A 27842-nucleotide genomic window follows, 5' to 3' on the forward strand; every position below is an offset into this window, starting at 1 on the left:
AAGCGCTTTACAGCCAATGAAGTACTTTTTGAAGTGTAGTCACTGTTGTAATGTAGGAAACGCGGCAGCCAATTTATGCACAGCAAGCTCCCACAAACAGCAATGTGATAATGACCAGATAATCTGTTTTAGTAATGTTGTTCCAGCAATAAACATTGGCCCAGGACACCGGGGATAACTCCATCTGAGAGAGCGCAGACGGGGCCTCGGTTTGACGTCTCAGCCAAAAGATGGCACCTCCGAAAGTGCAGCACTCCCTCAGTACTGCCCCTCCGACAGTGCAGTACCTCATAAGAACATAAGAAATAGGAGCAGGAGTAGGCCATACGGCCCTTCGAGCCTGCTCCACCATTCAATACAATCATGGCTGATCCAATCAAGGACTCAGCTCCACTTCCCCGACCACTCCCCATATTCCCTTATCCTTTAAGAAACTGTCTATTTCTGTCTTAAATTTATTCAATGTCCCAGCTTCCACAGCTCTCTGAGGCAGCGAATTCCACAGATTTACAACCCTCTGAGAGAAGAAATTTCTCCTCATCTCAGTTTTAAATGGGTGGCCCCTTATTCTAAGATCATGCCCTCTAGTTCTAGTCTCCCCCATCAGTGGAAACATCCTCTCTGCATCCACCTTGTCAAGCCCCCTCATAATCTTATACGTTTCGATAAGATCACCCCTCATTCTTCTGAATTCCAAAGAGTAGAGGTCCAACCTACTCAACCTTCCCTCATAAATCAACCCCCTCATCCCCGGAATCAACCGAGTGAACCTTATCTGAGCTGCCTCCAAAGCAAGTATATCCTTTCGTAAATATGGAAACTAAAACTGCACGCAGTATTCCAGGTGAGGCCTCACCAATACCCTGTATAACTGTAGCAAGACTTCCCTGCTTTTATACTCCATCTCCTTTGCAATAAATGCCAAGATACTATTGGCCTTCCTGATCACTTGCTGTACCTGCATACTATCCTTTTGTGTCTCATGCACAAGTACCCTCAGGTCCCGCTGTACTGCAGCACTTTGCAATCTTTCTCCATTTAAATAATAACTTGCTCTTTAATTTTTCCTGCCAAAGTGCATGACCTCACACTTTCCAACATTATACTTCATCTGCCAAATTTATGCCCACTCACTTAGCCTGTCTATGTCTTTTGCAGATTTTTTGTGTCCTCCTCACACATTGCTTTTCCTCCCATCTTTGTATCGTCAGCAAACTTGGCTACGTTGCACTCAGTCCCTTCTTCCAAGTCATTAATATAGATTGTAAATAGTTGGGGTCCCAGCACTGATCCCTGCAGCACCCCACTAGTTATTAGTTGTCAACCAGAGAATGAACCATTTATCCTGACTCTCTGTTCTCTGTTAGTTAGCCAATCCTCCTCAGTACTGCCCCTCCGATGGTGCGGCACTCCCTCAGTACTGCCCCTCCGACAGTGCGGCACTCTCTTAGTACTGCCCCTCCGACAGTGCGGCAGTACTGCCCCTCCGATGGTGCAGTGCTCCCTCAGTACTGCCCCTCCAACAGTGCAGCACTCCCTCAGTACTGCCCCTCCGACAGTGCAGCACCTCCTCAGTACTGCCCCTCCGACAGTGCAGCACTCCCTCAGTACTGCCCCTCTGATGGTGCAGTGCTCCCTCAGTATTGCCCCTCCGACAGTGCGGCACTCCCTCAGTACTGCCCCGCCGACAGTGCGGCACTCCCTCAGTACTGCCCCTCCGACAGTGCAGCGCTCCTTCAGTACTGCCCTGCCGACAGTGCGGCGCTCCCTCAGTACTGCCCCTCCGACAGTGCAGCGCTCCTTCAGTACTGCCCTGCCGACAGTGCGGCACTCCCTCAGTACTGCCCCGCCGACAGTGCGGCGCTCCCTCAGTACTGCCCCTCCGACAGTGCAGCACTCCCTCAGTACTGCCCCGCCGACAGTGCGGCACTCCCTCAGTACTGCCCCGCCGACAGTGCAGCACTCCCTCAGTACTACCCCTCTGATGGTGCAGTGCTCCCTCAGTATTGCCCCTCCGACAGTGCGGCACTCCCTCAGTACTGCCCCGCCGACAGTGCGGCGCTCCCTCAGTACTGCACTGGGAATGCCAGGCTAGATTATGTGCTCAAGTCTCTGGAGTGGCACTATGAACTCTCAACCTTCTGACTCACAGTCAGGAGTGCTACCCACTGAGTCACAGCTGACACAACATAAGCTGCCTAACAGTGGGCAGAGAGTTACTCATGAACAAGAAAGTCATTTCTAAAACAATGCGTGCTTCTTATTTCTGGAATAAATTTTTATCAGCTTTTTTTGGCCATTGGCAACGGTTGCATTTCTGAGTCAGAAGGCTGTGGATGTAAGTCCCACTCCAGGTTTTGAGCACAGCACCTCGGCCAATGAAGTACCTTCTGAAGTGTAGACACCCAGCAGCCAATCTGCGCGCAGCAAGCTCCCACACACGGCAGTCTGGTAATGACCAGATAATTTTTTTTGGTGAGGTTTGTTGCGGGATAAATATTGGCCTGGACACCTGGGATAACTCCCCTGCTCTTCTTCAAATAATGCCGTGGGATCTTTTACACGGCACTTTGCAATCTTTCTCTTGCTCTTTGATTTTTTCTGGCAAAGTGCATGACCTCACACTTTCCAACATTATACTCCATCTGCCAAATTTTTGCCCACTCACTTAGCCTGTCTATGTCCTTTTGCAGATTTGTTGTGTCCTCCTCACATATTACTTTTCCTCCCATCTTTGTATCATCAGCAAACTTGGTTACATTACACTCAGTCCCTTCTTCCAAGTCATTGATATAGATTGTAAATAGTTGGGGTCCCAGCACTGATCCCTGCGGCACCCACTAGTTAATGGTTGCCAATCCAAGAATGAACCATTTATCCCAACTCGCTCGGTTTAACGTTTTGTCCGAAATACGGCAGCTCCGATAGTGCTGGGAGTGTCGTAGGAACATAAGAACACAGGAACAGGAGGAGGCCATTCAGCCCCTCGAGCCTGTTCCGCCATTCAATGAGATTGTGGTTGATCTGTGACCTAACTCCATCTACCCGCCTTTGCCCATATCCATTAATACCTTTGGTTAACAAAACGCTATCAATCTCCGATTTAAGATTAACAACATTATCTGCCGTTTGCAGAAGAGAGTTCCAAACTTCTATCACCCTCTGTGTGCAGATGTGTTTCCCAATGTCAATGTCTGGCTCTAGGAAGAAGAGATGGAGGACCAAGCAAGGGAGCTACAAAAAAGCTGAAGACATCTGCCCAATCGTGTTCAGAATACCTGAGATATCAGCACTTTCCTAATCACTCAGAATATAACCCTCCTCCAATCCATTATCCCATCCCGCTATGAATAAAGCTGCTTTTAATCAAATCATCAGCGAGTATATCACTTTAATTCCCCACTCCACTCCCATTCTGACCTCGGCCTCCGACACTGTTCCAGTGAAACTCAACGTAAGCTCAAGAAACAGCACCTCATCTTTCGTTTAGGCACTTTACAGTCTCCCAGACTTAACGTCGAGTTCAACAATTTCAGAGCGTAACCACCATTTTTTTGGACTGTTGCCAATTCTGCCATTCCCATTTACACCCTCTTCTAGACCCATCTTTTGTTTCTTAACTTGTCCCATTACTATCTCCTTTCGCCTCGCCCCATCATCCCTTTTGTCTCTCTAATCTCTCCTGCCTTCCACCCTATCGCTGACCTTCCCTTTTGTTCTTCCCTCCCCTCCCCCCTTTCCCTGCCTCTACACTCGCTTAAAAACCTGTCACATCGCTAACGTTTCCCAGTTCTGACGCAGGGTCATCGACCTGAAACGTTAACTCTGTTTCTCTCCACAGTCGCTGCCCGACCCGCTGAGTATTTCCAGCATTTTCTCTGTGTTTTGAGATAGTATATCATTACACCAGTGACTGCACTCGAAAAGTACTTTTGGCTGTAAAGCACTTTGAGATGTCCATTGGTCGTAAAAGGCTCTACATAAATGCAAGTCTTTCTTTTTTTTGTCCTTCTTTTTAGTATATCACGTCTTCAATACAAAGCGGACCCTCAGCCTCCTCCGAGCCCAACATTTGGTATTTTTCTGCACCCACACTTTTGTTTTCCCTGAGCCTCCAAAGCTCTGACATAACTCCACGATTCCGTAGCGATGAACGCTCCCGTTCCTTATTTACAGGGGAGCGTGCGACTCTCCACACGCGCGGGTTTCCCCACCGTGCTGCACTTTCACCATGTCCTGAAAAGCCCGGCGGCCACAGTGCTGGGACCTGCTGGTGTCGCTGATCGCGTGCCGTGGCCTGACAGTGCACACACAGGGCAGTGTCCCCCATCGCACGACAGGAAGGAGGACCACTGAATACCTGGGCTACGGGGAACGAGCAGGGGTTGTGGGGCTCAGTGCATCACGCTATCAAAGAGCCGGCACAGGCACGATGGGCTGAACGGCCTCCTTCTCAACAAAAAAACCCCAGATTATCTGGTCATTATCACTTTACTTTTTGTGGGAGCTTGCAGTGCGCAAATTGGCTGCCGCGTTTCCTACATTGTAACTGTGACTATAATTCAAAAGTACTTCATTGGCTGTAAAGCACTTTGGGACATCCTGAGGTTGTGACAGGCGCTATATAAATGCAAGTCTGTTCTTTCCATGGCAACTCTCTGCATGAAGCACTGAGCTCTTAAACATTTGAACACAATGAATGAGTAAAGGCAAAACATTTTTCTCCCGTTTGATAACTAAGCTTATTTCATTATTTAATTGGAAGAAAACCCTTTGCATGAGTATTAGCTAACTCAGTCGGACCTGGGATGTACTATCTATACGCCTCAGTGGCACTCCAAGTCGTTCCATCGAGGAATTGGCAAATGTCAATGGCCAGTGAGTGCCTTGTCACCGGTGATTATTTCCTCACCGAGGGGCTCATAATCGTGATATAATTAAGTGCCAGAGTCTACAATAGGTGTCACTCTCGCCTCTGAGTCAGAAGGTCCAAGTCCCCCTCCAGAGACTAGAGCGCAAAATCCAGGCCGACACTCCCAGTGCAGGGCTGAGGGAGCGCCGCACTGTCGGAGGGGCAGTACTGAGGGATCGCTGCACTGTCGGAGGGGCAGTACTGAGGGATCGCTGCACTGTCGGAGGGGCAGTACTGAGGGAGAGCTGCACTGTCGGAGGGGCAGTACTGAGGGAGTGCTGCACTGTCGGAGGGGCAGTATTGAGGGAGAGCTGCACTGTCGGAGGGGCAGTGCTGAGGGAGTGCTGCACTGTCGGAGGGGCAGTGCTGAGGGAGTGCTGCACTGTCGGAGGGGCAGTGCTGAGGGAGTGCTGCACTGTCGGAGGGGCAGTGCTGAGGGAGTGCTGCACTGTCGGAGGGGCAGTGCTGAGGGAGTGCTGCACTGTCGGAGGGGCAGTGCTGAGGGAGTGCTGCACTGTCGGAGGGGCAGTGCTGAGGGAGTGCTGCACTGTCGGAGGGGCAGTGCTGAGGGAGTGCTGCACTGTCGGAGCGGCAGTGCTGAGGGAGCGCTGCACTGTTGGAGCTGCAGTGCTGAGGGAGTGCTGCATTGTTGGAGGTGCCGTCTTTTGAATGAGACGTTAAACCGAGACCCCGTGTGAGATTACAGTGATAGAGAGTGGCGAGAGTCCATGGGAGGATCTGAAAACAAGGATGAGAATCTTAAAATCTAGGCGTTACCAGACCGGGAGGTAAGGTAGGTCGGCGAGCACGGGGGCGATGGGTGAACGGGACTTGGTGAGAGTTAGGACGCGGGCAGTAGAGTTTTGGATGACCTCAGGTTTACAGCTTGGGAGGCCAGCCAGGAGTGTGTTGGAATAGTCAAGGAAAAGTATGGAAGAAACTCATTGGTTAGGCCCCAGCTGGAGTATTGTGTCCAATTACACCACACTTTCGGAAGGATGCCAAGGCCTTGGAGAGGGTGCAGAGGGGATTTACCGGAATGGTCCCAGGGATATGGGACCTCAGTTACGTGGATAGACTGGGGAAGCTGGGGTTGTTCTGCTTAGAGCAGAGAAGGTTAAAGGGAGATTGGATTGAGGTGTTCAAAATTATATCAGGTTTTGATAAGAGAAATGTTTTTTTTTAAAGGCAGCACAATTGGTAACCAGAGAACACAGATATACGGTCAGAGGGGGAGATGGGGAGTGTTTATTTACGCAGTTAGTTGTTGTGATCGGGAACGCACTGCCTGAAAGGGCAGTGGGAGCAGATTCAATAGTAACTTTCAGACAGGGAATTGAATAAATAATTGAAGGGGAAAGATGTGCCGGGCTGTGGGGAAAGAGCGGGGAGTGAGACTGATTGGATCGCTCTGTCACAGAGCCGGCACAGGAACGATGGGCCTAATGGCCTCCTGCTGTGCTGTGTGACTCTAAGTGTAAAGTTAATAGTCAAACTGTAAAGTTGAGTATAGGCAGATAACAAATCTGTAATAACCTCGTCTTAAGAAATGTTTAAACTCCCATCATCATGGGTCGGAAGGCTGGCTCAAATAATAAATCAGAACTGCGATTATTTATGGTGTCTGCTCTCTCAGGTGGATGTAAAAGATCCCAAGCCACAATTTCGAAGAAAAGCAGGGGAGTTTTCCCCGGTGTCGTGGCCAGTATTTATCCCTCAATCAACATCACAAACAGATTATCTGGTCAGTATCACATTGCTGTGTGTGGGAGCTTGCTGTGCGCAAATTGGCTGCTGCGTTTCCCACATTACAACAGTGACTGCACTCCAAAACGACTTCATTGGTTGTGAAAGACTTGCATTTATATAGCACCTTTCACAACCCCAAATGTTCCAAAGCACGTTATAGCTAATGAAGTACTTTTTGATGTGTGGTCACTGTTGCAATGTAGTAAATGTGGCAACTAATTTGTGTACATAAAGTCCCACAAACGATAATGGGATAATGACCAGCTAAAGATTAGTAATGAAGGATAAATATTGGCCAGGACACCGGGGAGAACCCCCTAGCTCTTCTTTGAAATAGTGCCATGGGATCTTTAACATCCACCTGAGAGGGCAGACAGGGCCTTGGTCTAACATCTCATGTGAAATCCAGGACCTCCGACAGTGCAGCACTCCCTCAGTACTTCCGCTCCGACAGTGCAGCACTCCCTCAGTACTGCCCCTCCGACAGTGCGGCACTCCCTCAGTACTGCCCCTCCGACAGTGCGGCGCTCCCTCAGTGCTGCCCCTCTGACAGTGCGGCACTCCCTCAGTACTGCCCCTCTGACAGTGCAGCACTCCCTCAGTACTGCCCCTCCGACAGTGCGGCACTCCCTCAGTACTGCCCCTCTGACAGTGCGGCACTCCCTCAGTACTGCCCCTCCGACAGTGCGGCACTCCCTCAGTACTTCCGCTCCGACAGTGCAGCACTCCCTCAGTACTGCCCCTCCGACAGTGCGGCGCTCCCTCAGTACTGCCCCTCTGACAGTGCAGCACTCCCTCAGTACTGCCCCTCCGACAGTGCGGCACTCCCTCAGTACTGCCCCTCCGACAGTGCGGCGCTCCCTCAGTACTGCCCCTCCGACAGTGCAGCACTCCCTCAGTACTGCCCCTCCGACAGTGCGGCGCTCCCTCAGTACTGCCCCTCCGACAGTGCAGCACTCCCTCAGTGCTGCCCCTCCGACAGTGCAGCACTCCCTCAGTACTGCCCCTCCGACAGTGCGGCACTCCCTCAGTACTGCCCCTCCGACAGTACGGCGCTCCCTCAGTGCTGCCCCTCCGACAGTGCAGCACTCCCTCAGTACTGCCCCTCCGACAGTGCAGCACTCCCTCAGTACTGCCCCTCCGACAGTGCGGCGCTCCCTCAGTGCTGCCCCTCCGATAGTGCGGCACTCCCTCAGTACTGCCCCCTCCGATAGTGCGGCACTCCCTCAGTGCTGCCCCTCCGATAGTGCGGCACTCCCTCAGTGCTGCCCCTCCGACAGTGCAGCACTCCCTCAGTGCTGCCCCTCCGACAGTGCGGCACTCCCTCAGTACTGCCCCTCCGACAGTGCGGCACTCCCTCAGTACTGCCCCTCCGACAGTGCGGCGCTCCCTCAGTGCTGCCCCTCCGATAGTGCGGCACTCCCTCAGTGCTGCCCCTCCGACAGTGTGGCACTCCCTCAGTACTGCCCCTCCGACAGTGCGGCGCTCCCTCAGTACTGCCCCTCCGACAGTGCGGCACTCCCTCAGTACTGCCCCTCCGACAGTGCGGCACTCCCTCAGTACTGCACTGGGGCGTGAGCCTGGATTTTCCGCTGAAGTTTCTGGAGTGGGACTCAAACCCACGACCTTACTCAAAGGCGCTGAGCAACGACAGACGCGATGAGCTCCAGTTGTGGAAACCACTCAGTTCACACTGTGGAGCCTGGATTCACGATTTGGCACGGAATCCCTTGCTTTTTGTCTTTTCTGTCTTTTGATGTTGCTCTGAGGCAGGCCGTCATGTTTTGGGGACGGGGGGAAAATCTTTGTTTATTGCCCAGGGCTCCAGATTGATTTACATGTGGCTGTAGTCCATCACGGCAGATAATGATTTAATGGCTTAGCATTGCTGGCAGACTTCAAAGATAGGCGACATATGGAAAACGGTAGGTTAATGACACAGATTAATAGCTTTGGAGTCACATATACCTTTGAGCCTGGCAGTCCTGGCAGTCCGGGATTCCCATGTGGTCCAGGTATCCCCTAGAGACAGGAAAACACCGTATTTGTAGAGTCGCTGCATCGTATTAACATTTTGCAACATGACGACATTAACTGGTTAAAAAAAATTACATTTGCAATTGATACGCTTCTCTACAATGTATAGTCCTCCATATCTCAGATATTTGATTCATCTCGCCCAACCCTGGCCAACAATTGAGAAACTCCAGCAGGATTTCAAACTGCTCAATGAGGAACAGATTTTATAATTCAGCACCATGTGTGCAGCAGTGAACTTGACCTTCCCGGCACTGGGAACATATAGGTAACACGCAGAGAAATTACAACCATAACTTGCATTCATATAGTGCCTTTAACATAGTGAAACACCCCAAGGTGCTTAACGGGAGTGTTATCTGACAAATCATTTCACACCGAGCCACAGGAGGAGAAATTAGGACAGGTGAGAGGTCGGTTTTAAGGAGCATCTTTAAGGAGGAAAGAGAGGTAAAGAGACAGAGAGATTTAGGGAGGGAGTTCCAGAGCTTGGGGCCCAAGCAGCTGAAGGCACGGCCACCGATGGAGGGGCAATTATAATCAGGGATGCTCAAGAGGGTAGAATGAGAGGAGCGCAGATATCTCGGGGGGGATTGTGGGGCTGGAGGAGATTACAGAGATAGGGAGGGGCGAGAGCCATGGAGGGATTTGAACACAAGGAAGAGAATTTTAAAATCGAGGTGTTGCCGGACCGTGAGCCAACGTAGGTCAGTGAGCACAGGGGGTGATGGGTCAGTGGGACTGGGTGCGAGTTAGGACACGGGTCAGTGAGCACAGGGGTTGATGGGTGAACGGGACTGGGTGTGAGTTAGGACACGGTCAGTGAGCACAGGGGGTGATGGGTGAGCGGGACTGGGTGTGAGTTAGGACAGGAGGCAGTGAGCACAGGGGGTGATGGGGGAACGGGACTGGATGTGAGTTAGGACACGGTCAGTGAGTACAGGGGGTGATGGGTCAATGGGACTGGGTGTGAGTTAGGACACGGTCAGTGAGCACAGGGGGTGATGGGTGAGCGTACTGGGTGCGAGTTAGGACACGGGGCTGATGCGTCAGCAGGACTCGGTGTGAGTTAGGACACGGGGCAGTGAGCACAGGGGGTGATGGATGAGCGGGACTTGGTGTGAGTTAGGACACGGGGCAGTGAGCACAGGGGGTGATGGATGAGCGGGACTCGGTGAGAGTTAAGGTGCGAGTTAGGACACGGTCAGTGAGCACAGGGGGTGATGGGTGAGCGGGACTGGGTGCAAGTTCGGACACGGGGCTGATGGGTGAACAGGACTTGGTGTGAGTTAGGACACGGGGCAGCGAGCACAGGGGGTGATGGATGAGCGGGACTTGGTGTGAGTTAGGACACGGTCAGTGAGCACAGAAGGTGATGGGTGAGCGGGACTTGATGCGAGTTAGGATACGGGGCAGTGAGCACATGGGGTGATGGGTGAGCGGGACTGGGTGTGAGTTAGGACACGGGTCAGTGAGCACAGGGGGTGATGGGTGAGTGGGACTGGGTGTGAGTTAGGACATGGGGCAGTGAGCACAGGGGGTGATGGGTGAGCGGGACTGGGTGTGAGTTAGGACACGGGGTCAGTGAGCACAGGGGGTGATGGGTGAGCGGGACTGGGTGTGAGTTAGGACACGGTCAGTGAGCACAGAAGGTGATGGGTGAGCGGGACTTGGTGCGAGTTAGGATACGGGGCAGTGAGCACATGGGGTGATGGGTCAATGGGACTGGGTGTGAGTTAGGACACGGGTCAGTGAGCACAGGGGGTGATGGGTGAGTGGGACTGGGTGTGAGTTAGGACATGGGGCAGTGAGCACAGGGGGTGATGGGTGAGCGGGACTGGGTGTGAGTTAGGACACAGTCAGTGAGCACAGGGGGTAATGGGTGAGTGGGACTGGGTGTGAGTTAGGACATGGGGCAGTGAGCACAGGGGGTGATGGGTGAGCGGGACTGTGTGTGAGTTAGGACACGGTCAGTGAGCACAGGGGGTGATGGGTGAGTGGGACTGGGTGTGAGTTAGGACATGGGGCAGTGAGCACAGGGGGTGATGGGTGAGCGGGACTGGGTGTGAGTTAGGACACGGGGTCAGTGAGCACAGGGGGTGATGGGTGAGCGGGACTGGGTGTGAGTTAGGACACGGTCAGTGAGCACAGAAGGTGATGGGTGAGCGGGACTTGATGCGAGTTAGGATACGGGGCAGTGAGCACATGGGGTGATGGGTGAGCGGGACTGGGTGTGAGTTAGGACACGGGTCAGTGAGCACAGGGGGTGATGGGTGAGTGGGACTGGGTGTGAGTTAGGACATGGGGCAGTGAGCACAGGGGGTGATGGGTGAGCGGGACTGGGTGTGAGTTAGGACACGGGGTCAGTGAGCACAGGGGGTGATGGGTGAGCGGGACTGGGTGTGAGTTAGGACACGGTCAGTGAGCACAGAAGGTGATGGGTGAGCGGGACTTGGTGCGAGTTAGGATACGGGGCAGTGAGCACATGGGGTGATGGGTCAATGGGACTGGGTGTGAGTTAGGACACGGGTCAGTGAGCACAGGGGGTGATGGGTGAGTGGGACTGGGTGTGAGTTAGGACATGGGGCAGTGAGCACAGGGGGTGATGGGTGAGCGGGACTGGGTGTGAGTTAGGACACAGTCAGTGAGCACAGGGGGTAATGGGTGAGTGGGACTGGGTGTGAGTTAGGACATGGGGCAGTGAGCACAGGGGGTGATGGGTGAGCGGGACTGTGTGTGAGTTAGGACACAGTCAGTGAGTACAGGGGGTGATGGGTGAGTGGGACTGGGTGTGAGTTAGGACACGGTCAGTGAGCACAGGGGGTGATGGGTGAGCGGGACTGGGTGCGAGTTAGGACACGGGGTCAGTGAGCACAGGGGGTGATGGGTGAGCGGGACTGGGTGTGAGTTAGGACACGGAGCAGTGAGCACAGTGGGTGATGGGTGAGCGGGATTGGGTGTGAGTTAGGACACGGGGTCAGTGAGCACAGGGGGTGATGGCTGAGCGGGACTGGGTGTGAGTTAGGACACGGAGCAGTGAGCACAGGGGGTGATGGGTGAGTGGGACTCGGTGTGAGTTAGGGCACGGGGCAGTGAGCACAGCGGGTGATGGGTGAGTGGGACTCGGTGTGAGTTAGGACACAGTCAGTGAGCACAAGGGGTAATGGGTGAGTGGGACTGGGTGTGAGTTAGGACATGGGGCAGTGAGCACAGGGGGTGATGGGTGAGCGGGACTGTGTGTGAGTTAGGACACAGTCAGTGAGTACAGGGGGTGATGGGTGAGTGGGACTGGGTGTGAGTTAGGACACGGTCAGTGAGCACAGGGGGTGATGGGTGAGCGGGACTGGGTGCGAGTTAGGACACGGGGTCAGTGAGCACAGGGGGTGATGGGTGAGCGGGACTGGGTGTGAGTTAGGACACGGAGCAGTGAGCACAGTGGGTGATGGGTGAGCGGGATTGGGTGTGAGTTAGGACACGGAGCAGTGAGCACAGGGGGTGATGGGTGAGTGGGACTCGGTGTGAGTTAGGGCACGGGGCAGTGAGCACAGCGGGTGATGGGTGAGTGGGACTGGGTGTGAGTTAGGACACGGTCAGTGAGCACAGGGGGTGATGGGTGAGTGGGACTGGGTGTGAGTTAGGACACGGGGCAGTGAGCACAGGGGGTGATGGGTGAGTGGGACTGGGTGTGAGTTAGGACATGGTCAGCGAGCACAGGGGGTGACGGGTGAGCGGGACTGGGTGTGAGTTAGGACAAGGGGCAGCGAGCACAGGGGGTGATGGGTGAGTGGGACTGGGTGCGAGTTAGGACACGGGTCAGTGAGCACGGGGGGTGATGGGTGAGTGGGACTGGGTGTGAGTTAGGACACAGTCAGTGAGCACAGGGGGTAATGGGTGAGTGGGACTGGGTGTGAGTTAGGACATGGGGCAGTGAGCACAGGGGGTGATGGGTGAGCGGGACTGTGTGTGAGTTAGGACACGGTCAGTGAGCACAGGGGGTGATGGGTGAGTGGGACTGGGTGTGAGTTAGGACATGGGGCAGTGAGCACAGGGGGTGATGGGTGAGCGGGACTGGGTGTGAGTTAGGACACGGGGTCAGTGAGCACAGGGGGTGATGGGTGAGCGGGACTGGGTGTGAGTTAGGACACGGTCAGTGAGCACAGAAGGTGATGGGTGAGCGGGACTTGATGCGAGTTAGGATACGGGGCAGTGAGCACATGGGGTGATGGGTGAGCGGGACTGGGTGTGAGTTAGGACACGGGTCAGTGAGCACAGGGGGTGATGGGTGAGTGGGACTGGGTGTGAGTTAGGACATGGGGCAGTGAGCACAGGGGGTGATGGGTGAGCGGGACTGGGTGTGAGTTAGGACACGGGGTCAGTGAGCACAGGGGGTGATGGGTGAGCGGGACTGGGTGTGAGTTAGGACACGGTCAGTGAGCACAGAAGGTGATGGGTGAGCGGGACTTGGTGCGAGTTAGGATACGGGGCAGTGAGCACATGGGGTGATGGGTCAATGGGACTGGGTGTGAGTTAGGACACGGGTCAGTGAGCACAGGGGGTGATGGGTGAGTGGGACTGGGTGTGAGTTAGGACATGGGGCAGTGAGCACAGGGGGTGATGGGTGAGCGGGACTGGGTGTGAGTTAGGACACAGTCAGTGAGCACAGGGGGTAATGGGTGAGTGGGACTGGGTGTGAGTTAGGACATGGGGCAGTGAGCACAGGGGGTGATGGGTGAGCGGGACTGTGTGTGAGTTAGGACACAGTCAGTGAGTACAGGGGGTGATGGGTGAGTGGGACTGGGTGTGAGTTAGGACACGGTCAGTGAGCACAGGGGGTGATGGGTGAGCGGGACTGGGTGCGAGTTAGGACACGGGGTCAGTGAGCACAGGGGGTGATGGGTGAGCGGGACTGGGTGTGAGTTAGGACACGGAGCAGTGAGCACAGTGGGTGATGGGTGAGCGGGATTGGGTGTGAGTTAGGACACGGGGTCAGTGAGCACAGGGGGTGATGGCTGAGCGGGACTGGGTGTGAGTTAGGACACGGAGCAGTGAGCACAGGGGGTGATGGGTGAGTGGGACTCGGTGTGAGTTAGGGCACGGGGCAGTGAGCACAGCGGGTGATGGGTGAGTGGGACTCGGTGTGAGTTAGGACACAGTCAGTGAGCACAAGGGGTAATGGGTGAGTGGGACTGGGTGTGAGTTAGGACATGGGGCAGTGAGCACAGGGGGTGATGGGTGAGCGGGACTGTGTGTGAGTTAGGACACAGTCAGTGAGTACAGGGGGTGATGGGTGAGTGGGACTGGGTGTGAGTTAGGACACGGTCAGTGAGCACAGGGGGTGATGGGTGAGCGGGACTGGGTGCGAGTTAGGACACGGGGTCAGTGAGCACAGGGGGTGATGGGTGAGCGGGACTGGGTGTGAGTTAGGACACGGAGCAGTGAGCACAGTGGGTGATGGGTGAGCGGGATTGGGTGTGAGTTAGGACACGGAGCAGTGAGCACAGGGGGTGATGGGTGAGTGGGACTCGGTGTGAGTTAGGGCACGGGGCAGTGAGCACAGCGGGTGATGGGTGAGTGGGACTGGGTGTGAGTTAGGACACGGTCAGTGAGCACAGGGGGTGATGGGTGAGTGGGACTGGGTGTGAGTTAGGACACGGGGCAGTGAGCACAGGGGGTGATGGGTGAGTGGGACTGGGTGTGAGTTAGGACATGGTCAGCGAGCACAGGGGGTGACGGGTGAGCGGGACTGGGTGTGAGTTAGGACAAGGGGCAGCGAGCACAGGGGGTGATGGGTGAGTGGGACTGGGTGCGAGTTAGGACACGGGTCAGTGAGCACGGGGGGTGATGGGTGAGTGGGACTGGGTGTGAGTTAGGACACGGGGTCAGTGAGCACAGGGGGTGATGGGTGAGTGAGACTGGGTGTGAGTTAGGACACGGGGCAGTGAGCACAGGGGGTGATGGGTGAGCAGGACTGGATGTGAGTTAGGACATGGGGCAGTGAGCACAGGGGGTGATGGGTGAGCGGGACTGGGTGTGAGTTAGGACACAGGGCAGTGAGCACAGCGGGTGATGGGTGAGTGGGACTGGGTGTGAGTTAGGACACGGGGGCAGTGAGCAGAGGGGGTGAGGGGTGAGTGGGACTGGGTGTGAGTTAGGACATGGGGCAGTGAGCACAGGGGGTGATGGGTGAGTGGGACTGGGTGTGAGTTAGGACACGGGGCAGTGAGCACAGGGGGTGATGGGTGAGTGGGACTGGGTGTGAGTTAGGACACGGGGCAGTGAGCACAGGGGGTGATGGGTGAGTGGGACTGGGTGTGAGTTAGGACACGGGGCAGTGAGCACAGGGGGTGATGGGTGAGTGGGACTCGGTGTGAGTTAGGACACGGGGCAGTGAGCACAGGGGGTGATGGGTGAGTGGGACTGGGTGTGAGTTAGGACACGGTCAGTGAGCACAGCGGGTGATGCGTGAGTGGGACTGGGTGCGAGTTAGGACACGGGGCAGCGAGCACAGCGGGTGATGGGTGAGCGGGACTGGGTGTGAGTTAGGACACGGTCAGTGAGCACAGGGGGTGATGGGTGAGTGGGACTGGGTGCGAGTTAGGACACGGGTCAGTGAGCACAGGGGGTGATGGGTGAGTGGGACTGGGTGTGAGTTAGGACACGGGGCAGTGAGCACAGGGGGTGATGGGTGAGCGGGACTGGGTGTGAGTTAGGACACGGGGCAGTGAGCACAGAGGGTGATGGGTGAGTGGGACTGGGTGTGAGTTAGGACACGGGGCAGCGAGTACAGGGGGTGATGGGTGAGCGGGACTGGGTGTGAGTTAGGACACGGTCAGTGAGCACAGGGGGTGATGGGTGAGCGGGACTGGGTGTGAGTTAGGACACGGGGCAGTGAGCACAGAGGGTGATGGGTGAGTGGGACTGGGTGTGAGTTAGGACACAGGGCAGTGAGCACAGGGGGTGATGGGTGAGTGGGACTGGGTGTGAGTTAGGACACAGGGCAGTGAGCACAGTGGGTGATGGGTGAGTGGGACTGGGTGTGAGTTAGGACACGGGGCAGTGAGCACAGGGGGTGATGGGTGAGTGGGACTGGGTGTGAGTTTGGACACAGGGCAGTGAGCACAGGGGGTGATGGGTGAGTGGGACTGGGTGTGAGTTAGGACACGGTCAGTGAGCACCGTTTACAGAGTCTGCAGAAACGTCAAAGACGTCTTGTCGGGGTTCAGCTTGTAGAGTCCGAAGGACTTCTGTAAAATCTCCATCTGAGCTTTCCTTTCTCCAACGTAAACACAATAAGAAACAGGAGCAGGAGTCAGCCATTCGACCCCTTGAGCCTGCTCCGCCATTTAATAAAATCACGGCTGATCTTCGACCTCAACACTTTCCCGCCCGATCCCCATATCCCTCGATTCCCTTATTCCCGAAGGAAGATGAAGGTGCAAACATTTGCATCTTCCTTAGTCTCTTGTGCTCAGGGCCATAACTCCTCTGATCAGTTTAGTTGCCCGTATAGAATGTTGCAGCACAGAAGGAGGCCATTCGGCCCATCGAGCCTGTGCCGGCTCAGTGACAGAGCGATCCAATCAGTCCCACTCCCCGCTCTGTCCCCACAGCCCGGCAATTTTTTATTCTTTTCCAGTATTTACCCAATTCCCGTTTGAAAGTTACTATTGAATCTGCTCCCACCGCCCTTTCAGGCAGCGCGCGTTCCCGATCACAACAACTCGCTGCGTAAATAAACTCTCCTCGCCTCCCCCTCTGTGTCTTTTGCCGATTATCTGGAATCTGTGCCCAGTGGAAACAATTTCTCTTTTTTTACTCTACCAAAACCCCGTATAATTTTGAACACCTCGATCAAATCCACCCTCTCTGCTCTAAGGAGGACAACCCCAGCTTCTCCAGTCTATCCACATCACTGACGTCCCTCATCCTGCTGGTACTATTTGACCAGGTCACCTGTGCACACTGTCCAAGGCCTTGACATCCTTCACTGAACACAATACCCCAGCTGGGCCCGAAGCAGTGTTGTATAAAAGTTCACCATAACTTCCTTGTACTCCATGGGGCTGGATAGTCAGCAGCCTGCCGCCTCAGTTAGCGGCCAGAGGGGGCGTTATTGGGAGCGCAAGAGGTTACTGACCGGGAGTGCGACATTTAGCACCCCAACCGAAAATTAATTGTGTACAGTTTTGGTCTCCTAATCTGAGGAAGGACGTTCTTGCTATCGAGGGAGTGCAGCGAAGGTTCACCAGACTGATTCCCGGGATGGCAGGGCTGACATATGAAGAAAGACTGGATCGGCTGGGCTTATATTCACTGGAATTTAGAAGAAAGGGGACCTCATAGAAACATATAAAATTCTGACGGGATTGGACAGGTTAGATGCAGGAAGAATGTTCCCAACGTTGGGGAAGTCCAGAACCAGGGGTCACAGTCTGAGGATAAGGGGTAAGCCATCTAGGACCGAGATGAGGAGAAACTTCTTCACCCAGAGAGTGGTGAACCTGTGGAATTCTCTACCACAGAAAGTTGTTGAGGCCAGTTCATTCGATATATTGAAAGGGGAGTTAGATGTGGCCCTTACGGCCAAAGGGATCAAGGGGTATGGGGAGAAAGCAGGAAAGGGGTACTGAGGTGAATGATCAGCCATGAACTCATTGAATGGCGGTGCAGGCTCGAAGGGCCGAATGGCCTACTCCTGCACCTATTTTCTATGTCTCGATGTTTCATTAGTGACAAACCAGTCGTGCCCGCTGCTGAAGATCGCTCCGATCGTGATGTATTCCTGGTGCAGCGCCCACGCTTGGGCCCCGGCCGGTAAATTCGGTGCGTGAGTCTCACTGAGCGCCCGCCAAGAACACCGTCTGGAACCACAGTGGGTCCGGGCTTGCAAAGTCGTTAACTGGCGGCTACTTAAAGGGACGAAGGAGCGCTTCCCTCGGAGGTCACAGTCAGTGCAAGGTTTACACACAGCACGGTGCGTGAGCCTCCGAGTGTGCAGCGGCAGACAGACATAACACTGTGCGGGGGGGGGGGGGGGTGGGGGGGACTTTATTGGTTGCGTTACTATGCTGCGCCTTTAAGGCTCGACTTTTCCCGGGATCTGATGGAGTTCCGCGCATGCGCAATGGGCCCCGCAGAATGTACCGACCAAACTTTGGTTAGTGCCGCTGTGGTGTGCAACGGCTGATTTATCGCCCCCGTCAGCTCCTCGACCGACTCTGACCAATTTCTGGGCGGGAGGCGCAAACCTTTTCAAGGCGCTAAAAGTAGCGCTCCGCCTGGGTTAACGCCGCAACAGAAGCCCGGCCGAATTTCATGCAACCCCTCCCCTCCCCCCGCTGTCTCCGTTTATAAAGCCAAGGATCCCGAGTGCTTTTTAACAGCCTCCTCACCTTTGACTTACCACCTTCACAGGTTTGTGTACGTGCACCCCCCGGGCTCTCTCTTCCTGCACCCCCTTTTACAATTGTAGCATTTGGTTTATATTGTCACTTCTTGTTCCTCCTCCGATCTCTGTCGCTGCTCGAAAGCCAGGACAATTCCTCTGCAACTCGGTGGTCACAATTGGACAGAACACTCCAGATGTCCTGGGCCAATTCCCCTGTCTCAATCCGCTTCTACCCCGGAACCGATACCTTCAGTCAACACATCACAACATTTAGGGCCCAGAATTGCCCACCTCCCGACGCGAGGCACACCAGCCGGTTTCCAGGTGTTCAGGCCGCCCAGGGTGGGCTAGCCGGCAAAATTCAGCACCTTGGGGAGCTTCTTGGGAGGGGGGTCGGAAGCGGCCTCACCATGGCGGCGGAAGTGAGGGCGGGGCAGAGTGACCGTCACTAGCGGGGGGGGCGGGGCAGAGTGACTGTCACTAGCGGGGGGGAGTGGGGGCGGGGCTGAATGACCGTCACTAGCGGGGGGGGAGTGGGGGCGGGGCAGAGTGACCGTCACTAGCGGGGGGGAGTGGGGGCGGGGCAGAGTGACCGTCACTAGCGGGGGGGAGTGGGGGCGGGGCAGAGTGACCGTCACTAGCGGGGGGGAGTGGGGGCGGGGCTGAATGACCGTCACTAGCGGGGGGGAGTGGGGGCGGGGCAGAGTGACCGTCACTAGCGGGGGGGAGTGGGGGCGGGGCAGAGTGACCGTCACTAGCAGGGGGGAGTGGGGGCGGGGCAGAGTGACCGTCACTAGCGGGGGGGAGTGGGGGCGGGGCTGAATGACCGTCACTAGCGGGGGGGAGTGGGGGCGGGGCAGAGTGACCGTCACTAGCGGGGGGGAGTGGGGGCGGGGCAGAGTGACCGTCACTAGCGGGGGGGAGTGGGGGCGGGGCTGAATGACCGTCACTAGTGGGGGGGAGTGGGGGCGGGGCTGAATGACCGTCACTAGTGGGGGGGGGGGGGCGGCGGAATGACCGTCACTAGTGGGGGGGGGGGGGGAGCAGGGCGGAGTGACTGTCACTAGCAGTAGGGGGGGGGCCAGGGCGGAGTGAGCATCACTAGCGGGGGCAGGGCGGAGTGACTGTCACTAGCAGTGGGGGGGGGGGGTGGGATCGGGTGCGGGGGTAGTGGGGGTGGGCGGAGAGTAGCCGCTGCTGTCAGTTATCAGCACCGGGCCAATGGGGTCATCGCACTGACCCGTCACAAGGCCCCGCCCCTTCAGTTAAAGCGGAGGGCCACTGCGAACTCTGCAGCCACGTTGGTGGAAAACACTGGGCCACCGGGGAGGGTTTCAGCCGGGCCAGTGGCCTGGCAGTCTAGAGCGGGCTGCGGGGCTGGCTGCCGGCCGAACCCACGGCCATACAAAAAAACAACATGGCGGCCACGGCAGTGCGCCCTCCCCTTTAAGGGCGGCCTGGGCCGCCATGCCGCAGAGAATGTACCGACAGCAAAAGCTGTCGGGGGCACTGACCGGCGACACCGCTCCCATGGGGCAATGCTGGGAAAGGGCCAATTTCACCGGGGGCAATTTGGAGAAGGGGTTGCCGCCGGTTGGTAAGGGGTCGGCGCGTGCACGCACGGCGGGAATGCACCGCTCCAAAACTGAGGAAGGGCAATTTGCAAAATGGCGGCCCCTCCACGGAGACACACCAGCCAGTCCGCACCGACCCAGGGCTGCCCCTTTCAGGCGGGTACAGGCCTTTCGAAAGGGGAAACTTTGGCCCCATTGTGTGGTTGCTTCATTGCTGTCACACTCATGGATTCAATGACTTACCCATAATATGCCGAGAATTCTTTCCTATTTTATGTCCTCATGTCCTAAACCATTTATCTTACATTGTTCTGACTTATTTTCCTTCCCCAGTCTTGTATGTGTTCAAATTAAACTTTAAACAGTTGTCAACCCAATCCCCTAATCTATTCCGATCCCTTTGTATTTGCTCAGCCGTGACTCAGTGGGTAGCACTCTCAGAGTCAGAGGTTTGTGGGTTCAAGACCCACTCCAGGGACCTGAGCACAAAGATCGAAGCTAACATTCCCAAGTGCGGTACTGAGGGAGTGCGGCACTGTCAAAAAGCAGGAAACTATAGACCAGTTAGCCTAACATCTGTCGTTGGGAAAATGCTGGAGTCCATTATTAAGGAAGTAGTCGCAGGACACTTGGAAAAGTATGATTCAATCAAGCAGAGTCAGCATGGTTTTATGAAAGGGAAAACATGTTTGACAAATTTGCTGGAGTTCTTTGAGGATGTAACGAGCAGGGTGGATAAGGGGGAACCAGTGGATGTGGTGTATTTGGATTTCAAGAAGGCATTCGATAAGGTGCCACATAAAAGGTTACTGCACAAGATAAAAGTTCACGGGGTTGGGGGTAATATATCAGCATGGATAGAGGATTGGTTAACTAACAGTAAACAGAGAGTCGGGATAAATTGGTCATTTTCTGGTTAGCAAACCGTGACTAGTGGGGTGCCGCAGGGATCAGTGCTGGGTCCTCAATATATATACTATTTACAATCTATATTAATGACTTGGATGAAGGGACCGAGTGTAATGTAGCCAAGTTTGCTGGTGATACAAAGATGGATGGGAAAGCAAATTGTGAGGAGGACACAAAAAATCTGCAAAGGGATTTAGACAGGCTAAGTGAGTGGGCAAAAATTTGGTAGATGGAGCATAATGTGGGAAAACGTGAGGTTATCCACTTTGGCAGAAAAACATCAAAGAGCAAGTTATTATTTAAATGGAGAAAGATTGCAAAGTGCTGCAGTACAGCAGGATCTGGGGGTACTTGCGCATGAAACACTAAAGGTTAGTATGCAGATACAGCAAGTGGTCAGGAAGGCCAATGGAATCTTGGCCTTTATTGCAAAGGGGCTGAAGTATAAAAGCAGGGAAGTCTTGCTGCAGTTGTACAGGGTATTGGTGAGGCCACACCTGGAATACTGCGTGCAGTTTTGGTCTCCGTATTTAAGGAAGGATATACTTGCTTTGGAGACAGTTCAGAGAAGGTTCACTCGGTTGATTCCAGGGATGAGGGGGTTGACTTATGAGGAAAGGTTGAGTAGGTTGGGCCTCTACTCATTGGAATTCAGAAGAATGAGAGGTGATCTTATCGAAACATATAAGATTATGAGGGAGCTTAGTTTTCTTAAATCTGCGCTGTAAATTTCTATGTTTCTATGTTTCAAGCAAATTAATCAAAGCAAAATTATGCAAATAGCAAATCAATGGGAATGGTAACATAGTGGTTATGTTACTGGGCCAGCAACCCCGAGCCCTGGACTAATGATCCGGAGACTTAAGTTCAAATCCCACCATGGCAGCCGGGGAATTTAAATTTGGTTCATTAAATAAATCTGGAATAAAAAACTAGTATCAGTAATGGTGACCATGCAACTACTGGATTGTCATAAAAACCCATCTGGTTCACTGATGTCCTTTTAAGTGAAGGAAATCTGCCGCCCTTACCCGGTCTGGCCGATATGTGACTCCAGACCCACAGCAATGGGGTTGACTCTCAACTGCCCCTTTGAAATGGCCCAGCGAGACACTCCGTTGTACCAAACCGCTACAACAAAGTCAGCTTATGGGAGCACCTTCACCACACGGACTGCAGCGGTTCAAGGCGGCGGCTCACCACCACCTTCTCAAGGGGCAATTAGGGACGGGCAATAAATGCCGGCCTTGCCAGCGACGCCCACATCCCAGGAATGAATGAACTTTTTTTTAAAATCAGATGTCCTCTGCAGACAGATGTGCTCGAAACTCATGCTTTGAGAGCTGGCACATCATTAGCCGCAGGTACGCGGGTGAAATGCTTTGCCTCCTGTTGCGGGAACGTGTGGGGGAAATGAGCACCTCCTGTCCGGCTGGGTCCTCGAACCTTGCCGAAACATGGAAGGGGTTCTTCAGCCGGTTCAGCGGTTTGCAGACGGCGACGAGCGCCCGTTCACTTTGCCCCTGACTTGACCCGCAGTTGGACGCTCTGTGATTTGTGTCACTACACAGCTGGCAGTGCCAATGAATGTGTCATGGGCAATTTGCTGATGAATGCGGATATTCAACACCCAGCACAAGCAAGTCGGCCATCCATGAATACGACACAAACTAACTCGCTTTGAGCGCGGGTCGAAAAATATTCAAATGCTTTGTAAAAAGGTGTTCCCCATTCATCCTGACGTGGCTGGAATGCTGTCCCAGTGACCTCACCGGCAGTCATGTACTTTTGCCACCCAATGCACATAGCCCGGCAGTGACCTTTCAATATGGTAAACGCACGGGTCTAGTACCTTTGCTCTTTACTTCCAAAACAACCACAATCATTGTCTGGCTGACATTTAAGGCGAGCTTCGAGCTCTGATCCTGACCTTCACTGACATAAAGCCCCTCAGTCTAGAGCGACAGCGGCTTAACTCTTTGAGTGCTGGCCGTGCTGTGTAGGTTTGTAAATAGGCAGGTTGTCAAATGAAACTACAGCGATGGCTTTGTGTGGATATTTACAGAGTATTTACAGCCCAGAAACAGCCCATTGGTCCCACCGCTCCGTGCCGGGGTTTATGCCCCACCGCTCCGTGCCGGGGTTTATGCCCCACCGCTCCGTGCCGGGGTTTGTGCCCCACCGCTCCGTGCCGGGGTTTGTGCCCCACCGCTCCGTGCCGGGGTTTGTGCCCCACCGCTCCGTGCCGGGGTTTATGCTCCACACCAGCCCCCTCCCACCCCTCTCCATCTCACCCTATCCCCATATCCTTCTATTCCTTTCTCCCTCATGTGTTTATCCAGCTTCCCCTTAAATACATCGATACTATTCACCTCAACCCCTCCCTGTGGCAGCGAGTTCCACATTCTCACCACTCTCTGGGTAAAGAGGTTTCTCCTGAATTCCCCATTGGATTTATTCGTCAATATCCTATGTTTATGACAAGTGGAAACATCTCCTCTACACCTACCTATCAAACTGCATCATAATATTAAACACCTCCATCAGCTTTCTCTTTTCTAGAGAAAAGAGCTCCAGGCTGTTCAGCCTTAAATTCACAGAATAGAATCAGAGAACGGTTACAGCACAGGAGGCCGACATTCGGCCCGTCGAGCCCGTGCCGGCTCTCTGCAAGAGCCCCTCAGCCAGTCCACTCCCCCCGCCCTTTCCCCGTAGCCCTGCTAATTATCTTCCTTAAGCTCCTCATCCAACTCCCTTTTGAAAGCCACGATGGAGTCTGCCTCCACCACCCTCTCAGGCAGCGCATTCCAGATCCTAACCACTCGCTGCGTAAAAAAGATTTTCCCTCGTGTCGCCTTTGGTTCTTCTGCCAATCGCCTTAAATCTGTGTCCTCTGGTTCCCGACCCTTCCACCAATGGGAACAGTTTCTCTCGATCTACTCTGTCCAGACCCCTCATGATTTTGAACACCTCGATCAAATCTCCTCCCAACCTTCTCTGCTCCAAGGGGAGCAACCCCAGCTTCTCCAGCCTATCCCCGTCACTGAAGTCCCTCATCCCTGAAACCATTCTTGTAAATCTTTTACAGGAGCCTTTCCTGATCATTATATAAAGTAGAAAGCCCTGAATTAATGGAACCACCAAAAAGCCATGGGGTAAATTTCTACCGCGGGTCTGTTATAGAACCAGGGAAACAACGATTGAAAAGGTGGCGATGTACCCCAGATTACCACCCAGGCAGTGGACAAACTTTGACCCCAGAGTGTACGCCATATTTTTGATACTTCAGCATCCAACCTCTCTGAAAGAATTGTAAGATAAAGCGTGATGGATACCTCTTTCAATCCACGCCACGAACACCTAATCTCCAGAGAATACAACCGCTACACCACCATACCAATCCAGGCCGACCGGAACAACCGAACACCAACCCCTCTCAAACCTAGAAGGCCATTCTGGACCGTAACCGAAGCCCTTCAGCAATCTCCCCTCAGCCTCGATGACCGATGACCGATGACGGAATGCTTGGATGAGCTGTGAGATACGGAATGGATTCCTCAGAGAGGATCCCACGGTATAACCTGAAGGATCAAACCTTCCTCGCAAACAGTGGACAACCATCGACCGCCTCAGAACCGGTCACGGTCGATGCTGCCATCTTCTCCATAGAGTGAAGACTAAAGCCTCCCCATCATGTGACTGTGGAGCTCCTGATCAGACCCTGGAGCACATCATCGAGCTCTGCCCTCAGAGGGAATTCACAGGCAGCCCACAGGATATCCACCCTGGTACACCGGGAGCTTGGGCCTGGATATCCGACTGGGATATTGATGTTTGATTTGCTTTGCTACGACCATATGGAAGAAGAAAATGATCTGAAACAATTACCCATTATTTATTGGGATTAAGTGGCGGTTTGGCATGCAACAACAACTTGTATTTATATAGTGCCTCTAACGCAGTAAAACATCCCGCGGCGCTTCACAGCAGTGTAAATCAGACAAAAACTTGGCACCAAGCCACTTGGAACAGGTGCCCAAAGAGGTAAACATAGAAACATAGAAAATAGGTGCAGGAGCAGGCCATTCGGCCCTTCGAGCCTGCACCACCATTCAATAAGATCATGGCTGATCATTCACCTCAGTACCCCATTCCTGCTTTCTCTCCATATCCCTTGATCCCTTTAGCCGTAAGGGTCACATCTAACTCCCTCTTGAATATATCTAACGAACTAGACTCAACAACTTTCTGTGGTAGAGAATTCCACAGGTTCACCACTCTCTGAGTGAAGAAGTTTCTCCTCATCTCGGTCCTAAATGGCTTACCCCTTATCCTTAGACTGTGACCCCTGGTTCTGGACTTCCCCAACATCGGGAACATTCTTCCTGCATCTAACCTGTCCAATCACGTCAGAATTTTATGTGTTTCTATGAGATCCCCTCTCATTCTTCTAAATTCCAGTGAATAGAAGCCTAGTCGATCCAGTCTTTCTTCATATGTCAGTCCCGCCATCCTGGGAATCAGTCTGGTGAACCTTTGCTGCACTCCCTCAATAGCAAGAACGTCCTTCCTCAGATTAGGAGACCAAAACTGAACACAACATTCCAGGTGTGGCCTCACCAAGGCCCTGTACAACTGTAGTAACACCTCCCTGCTCCTATACTCAAATCCTCTCGCTATGAAGGCCAACATACCATTTGTCTTCTTCACCGCCTGCTGTACCTGCATGTCAACTTTCAGTGACTGATGTACCATGACACCCAGGTCTCGTTCCACCTCCCCTTTTCCTAATCTGTTGCCATTCAGATAATATTCTGCCTTCCTGTTTTTGCCACCATAGTGGATAACCTCACATGTATCCACATTATACTCCATCTGCCATGCATTTGCCCACTCACCTAACCTGTCCAAGTCACCCTGCAGCCTCTTAGCATCCTCCTCACAGCTCACACTGCCACCCAGCTTAGTGTCATCTGCAAACTTGGAGATATTACACTCAATTCCTTCGTCTAAATCATTAATGTATAATCATTGATGTATATTGTAAATAGCTGGGGTCCCAGCACTGAGCCCTGCGGCACTCCACTAGTCACTGCCTGCCATTCTGAAAAGGACCCGTTTATCCCAACTCTCTGCTTCCTGTCTGCCAACCAGTTCTCTATCCACGTCAGTACATTACCCCCAATACCATGTGCTTTAATTTTGCAGACTCATCTCTTGTGTGGGACCTTGTCAAAAGCCTTTTGAAAGTCCAAATACACCATATGCACTGGTTCTCCCTTGTCCACTCTACTAGTTATATCCTTAAAAAATTCTAGAAGATTTGTCAAAGCATGATTTCCCTTTCATAAATCCATGCTGACTTGGACCGATCCTGTCACTGCTTTCCAAATGCGCTGCTATTTCATCTTTAATAATTGATTCCAACATTTTCCCCACTACTGATGTCAGGCTGACCGGTCTATAATTCCCTGTTTTCTCTCTCACTCCTTTTTTTAAAAACTGGGGTTACATTAGCTACCCTCCAGTCCATAGGAACTGATCCAGAGTCGATAGACTGTTGGAAAATGACCACCAATGCATCCACTATTTCTAGGGCTACTTCCTTAAGTACTCTGGGATGCAGTAGGTTTTAAGGAGCGTCTTAAAGGAGGAGGGAGAGGCGGAGAGGTTTAGGGAGAAAATTCCAGAGCTTGGGGCCCAGGCAGCTGAAGGCACGGCCACCGATGGTGGGGTGATTAAAATAGGGGATGCTCAAGAGGGCAGAATTAGAGGAGCGCAGAGACCTCGGAGGACTCTGGGGCTGGAGGACATTACAGAGCTAGGGAGGGGCGAGGCCATGGAAGGATTTGAAAAAAAAGGTTGAGAATTTTAAAAAGCAGCAGTAAAGAGGAATTATTTTAAGTAATCATGTCACACTTTCTTTTGAGCGCTTAATGCAATGATTTAAAGAGTGCTCGGTTTAACTGTGCAACTACTTTGTATTTTTCTATTTACGCTATGTAACGGAAGAGGCCCAAACACAGGTACTTTGATGTACTATATAGCACTGTGCACTAGTTCCTTGGGAAGAGTGGGAACTCAGTGTTATTTCAACTCTCATTACCTCCATTTTCCTGGCAAATCTTTCTCTTCTCCGTTGAAAGCAGTTGTCCCACGCTCAGCTACTGTTCCTGGCCAAGTCACCACTTCACGGGTAAGCTCAGCCCTCAGAACATAAGGACGTAGGAAATAGGAGCAGGAGTTGGCCATTCGGCCCTTCGAGCCTGCTCCGCCATTCGGCCCCCCGAGCCTGCTCCGCCACACGGCCCCCCGAGCCTGCTCCGCCACACGGCCCCCCGAGCCTGCTCCGTCACACGGCCTCCCGAGCCTGCTCTGCCACACAGCCCCCCCCGAGCCTGCTCCGCCACACGGCCCCCCCCCCCGAGCCTGCTCCGTCACACGGCCCCTCGAGCCTGCTCCGTCACACGGCCCCCCGAGCCTGCTCCGTCACACGGCCCCCCGAGCCTGCTCCGCCACTCGGCCCCCCGAGCCTGCTCCGTCACACGGCCCCCCCGAGCCTGCTCCGTCACACGGCCCCCCCGAGCCTGCTCCACCACATGGCCCCCCGAGCCTGCTCCGCCACACGGCCCCCCGAGCCTGCTCCGCCACACGGCCCCCCGAGCCTGCTCCGTCACACGGCCTCCCGAGCCTGCTCCGCCACACGGCCCCCCCCGAGCCTGCTCCGCCACACGGCCCCCCCCGAGCCTGCTCCGCCACTCGGTCCCTCGAGCCTGCTCCGTCACACGGCCCCTCGAGCCTGCTCCGTCACACGGCCCCCCGAGCCTGCTCCGCCACTCGGCCCCCCGAGCCTGCTCCGTCACACGGCCCCCCCGAGCCTGCTCCGTCACACGGCCCCTCGAGCCTGCTCCGCCACCCGGCCTTTCGAGTCTGCTCCATCACAGGGCCCCTTGAGCCTGCTCCGCCAATCAATAAGATCACGATTGATCTTTGACCTCAACTCCACTTTCCCGCCCAATCCCCATATCCCTGCATTCCCTCAGCGCCCAAACATCTATGGATCTCAGCCTTGAATATACTCAGAGACCCAACCTCCACAGTCCTCTGGGGCAGAGAATTCCAAAGATTCACCACCCTCTGAGTGAAGAAATTTCTCCTCATCTAGGTCCTAAATGGCCAACCCCTTATCCTGAGACTGTGACCCCTGGTTCTAGACTCCCCAGCCCGGGGGAAACAACCTCCCTGCATCTACCCTGTTAAGCCCTCTAAGAAT

General features: G+C 54.1%; 1 protein-coding gene across 1 annotated transcript in view; it reads right to left on the minus strand.

The window, feature by feature from the left end:
• Positions 1-27842, minus strand: part of LOC139268363 (collagen alpha-1(XXIV) chain) — a 420125-nt gene that overhangs the window by 362659 nt on the left and 29624 nt on the right. The window contains exon 4 of the mRNA XM_070886436.1: positions 8630-8683. Within this exon, the coding sequence (XP_070742537.1) occupies positions 8630-8683 (54 nt within the window). The remainder of the gene's footprint in view (positions 1-8629; positions 8684-27842) is intronic.

This window comes from Pristiophorus japonicus, chromosome 8 (assembly GCF_044704955.1).
Source record: "Pristiophorus japonicus isolate sPriJap1 chromosome 8, sPriJap1.hap1, whole genome shotgun sequence".
Classification (NCBI taxonomy): Eukaryota; Metazoa; Chordata; class Chondrichthyes; family Pristiophoridae; genus Pristiophorus; species Pristiophorus japonicus.